The 2,097-nt window shown below is 63.1% G+C and overlaps 1 protein-coding gene across 1 annotated transcript in view; it reads right to left on the reverse strand.

Annotated features, from left to right (window-relative positions):
- Positions 1-2,097, reverse strand: part of JAKMIP3 (Janus kinase and microtubule interacting protein 3) — a 47,426-nt gene that overhangs the window by 22,792 nt on the left and 22,537 nt on the right. The window contains exon 17 of the mRNA XM_010859559.1: positions 2,045-2,097. This exon is cut by the window's right edge and continues 16 nt beyond it. Coding sequence (XP_010857861.1) covers positions 2,045-2,097 — 53 coding nt within the window. The remainder of the gene's footprint in view (positions 1-2,044) is intronic.

The raw sequence follows: 2,097 nt of genomic DNA on the forward strand, positions 1-2,097 counted from the left end.
TGGGGGTGGGTGACCCAGTGTTCGGTGGGCATGGGGAAGATGGGGTCACAGCTAAATGTCACTGTCACTCACAGGCCCTTCTGGGAGGCTCTGACCCCTTGCGCTCTCGGCCTTGCTGACACCCACTGAGCCTCCTGCTTCTGTCACTGACAGGCCCTTCCGGGAGGCTCTGACCCCCTTCGCTCTCGGCCTTGCTGACTCCCACCTAGCCTCTGGCTTGCCCCTCTGGCCCTCTCACTGCAGGCGACCATGCCTAAGTGGCCAGGGAGCAGGATGGGACAGTGGGTGGTGGAAAGAGCAGCCAGGCTTCCGCACTCTGTCTGGATTCTTACTCAAAGCCAGCTCTCCTCACGTGCGGCCTGAATTATTAAAGCACCGCTTACAAATGTGAAGCAAAGATCAACATCCCTGCTGCTTCGCCTTCTCCCTGCATGTTTTATTCATGCCTCACCCCAGTGGGCCCACCGGGGTGGTCCTTCTGGGAGGGTGACCCTGGCCTTGGGCTGGCGGGCCTCCTCAGAGGAGGTCCCACCTGCATGAGCACCAGGGGCTGGAGGGGGTGAGCCGGGTTGTCCCCACTGCGGGGCCCAGCTGGGGGCCGCCGGGGGGTCGCGGAGAGCAGAGACAAGGGGTGAGGAGCCTGCCGGGATCGCTGAGTTGAGTGATCCCTGGCTTCTTTAGGAGCCACCAGGGTCGCTGGCATATGAAACTGGCAGTGCGTCCTCTGCCCCCGTGCCTGAGGCCGCATGGTGGCTCCAGGGCACGCAACCTTGGTGCTCCCGGGGGGGCAGCTGCAGGGCTGGGGGACTGGGCAGGCCTGAGCTCGTCCTCGCTGGCCAACACGGCAGCTCTGTGCCCCTGGGTGGTGCCCTCTGGGGCCTCAGTCTCTCCAGCTGTGAACTGAAAGGCTCCCCGGAGCCCTTGGCAGGGCTGGTACTCGGGCTGAGCCCGGAGCACACGGCGAGGACGGCCATCCTACTGCGGCCCGCTGCCTCCGCTGCCCACAGCCGAGGTGGAGCGAGGGCTCCGACCCAGGGTCGGGGGCGCGGCAGGTAGGCCAGGAGGGCCTCCCTGTGGAAGCCAGCCCTCCCTTCCCCCTTCCCGCTTCCCACCTAAAGGGCGGGGCGGGGGCAGGGAGGAGGGGTCCCTATCAGCAGGGCCCTGAACACTCGGAGCTGCTGGGAGCACTGGCCCTGAGGGTGTGCACAAGCACCTGGGTTTTGGTACACATGCGTGAGTGTTTGTGCGTGTGTGTGTGCTTGCACGCGTTTTCCCTCCATCTCTCACGTGAGGTGCACCTGTCCTGTGCTTTGATCTCTCTTGAGCACAGCGAGCAGGATGTGGAGCCCAGGGTGCTTCACAAGGAGACCGTGTACTTGTGAGGGGACCTTGTGAGGGGACATTCTGGGGTGTGCACTGGGGCCTCTGCCAGCACAGAAGGTCCCCCCTCACCATCGGGCGGGGGCTTAACAAGTACAGGAGGGGCCGTGGGGGTGAACAGAGAACAGATGGAAGGGTGGCGGAGCATGGATGCAGGGACGATGGGTGGAGGGTGGATGGAGGGGTGCAGTCACTCATTCAGCAATTCACATTCTTTTGAGGAACTTGCTGTAGAGATTGGGACTCTGCCCTAAGTGAGATTCGGAGAGTATTCATAGGCTCTGCCCCTCTGCCAAAACTAGGTGGGAAGCTCTGAGTTGGAGCAGTCTAAGTCGGACACGACTGAGCGCTGACGGACTAAACTGAACTGAAGGCACCTTAAGGGCCCCCAGGCCCCAGCCCCACCAAGGATGTGGAACAACTTCAGGACCGAGAGGGATTCAGAAACTGAGAACACGGGGCCAGAAGCGTCTCTGCTGGAGGAATCGGGCGCACTGTGAGAAAGAACGGGGTTTCTCCTAAACGCCAGAGGGCTGGTCAGCAGCTCTGGAGGCGGGAGCTCACGGGGCAGGGGCCGGGCACCGCGGGACTCACAGGGGCCCTGGGCCGTGCAGGGCGGCGCACGGGGAGGCATGCACAAGTCAGGAGAGCGACCTACACTTACGGCGTTGTCCCCCAGCAGGTCCAGCTTCTTCATCAGCTCCGAGACCAGGATGT

Source organism: Bison bison, unplaced genomic scaffold (genome assembly GCF_000754665.1).
Source record: "Bison bison bison isolate TAMUID 2011002044 unplaced genomic scaffold, Bison_UMD1.0 scf7180017864456, whole genome shotgun sequence".
In the NCBI taxonomy this organism is placed as follows: Eukaryota; Metazoa; Chordata; class Mammalia; order Artiodactyla; family Bovidae; genus Bison; species Bison bison.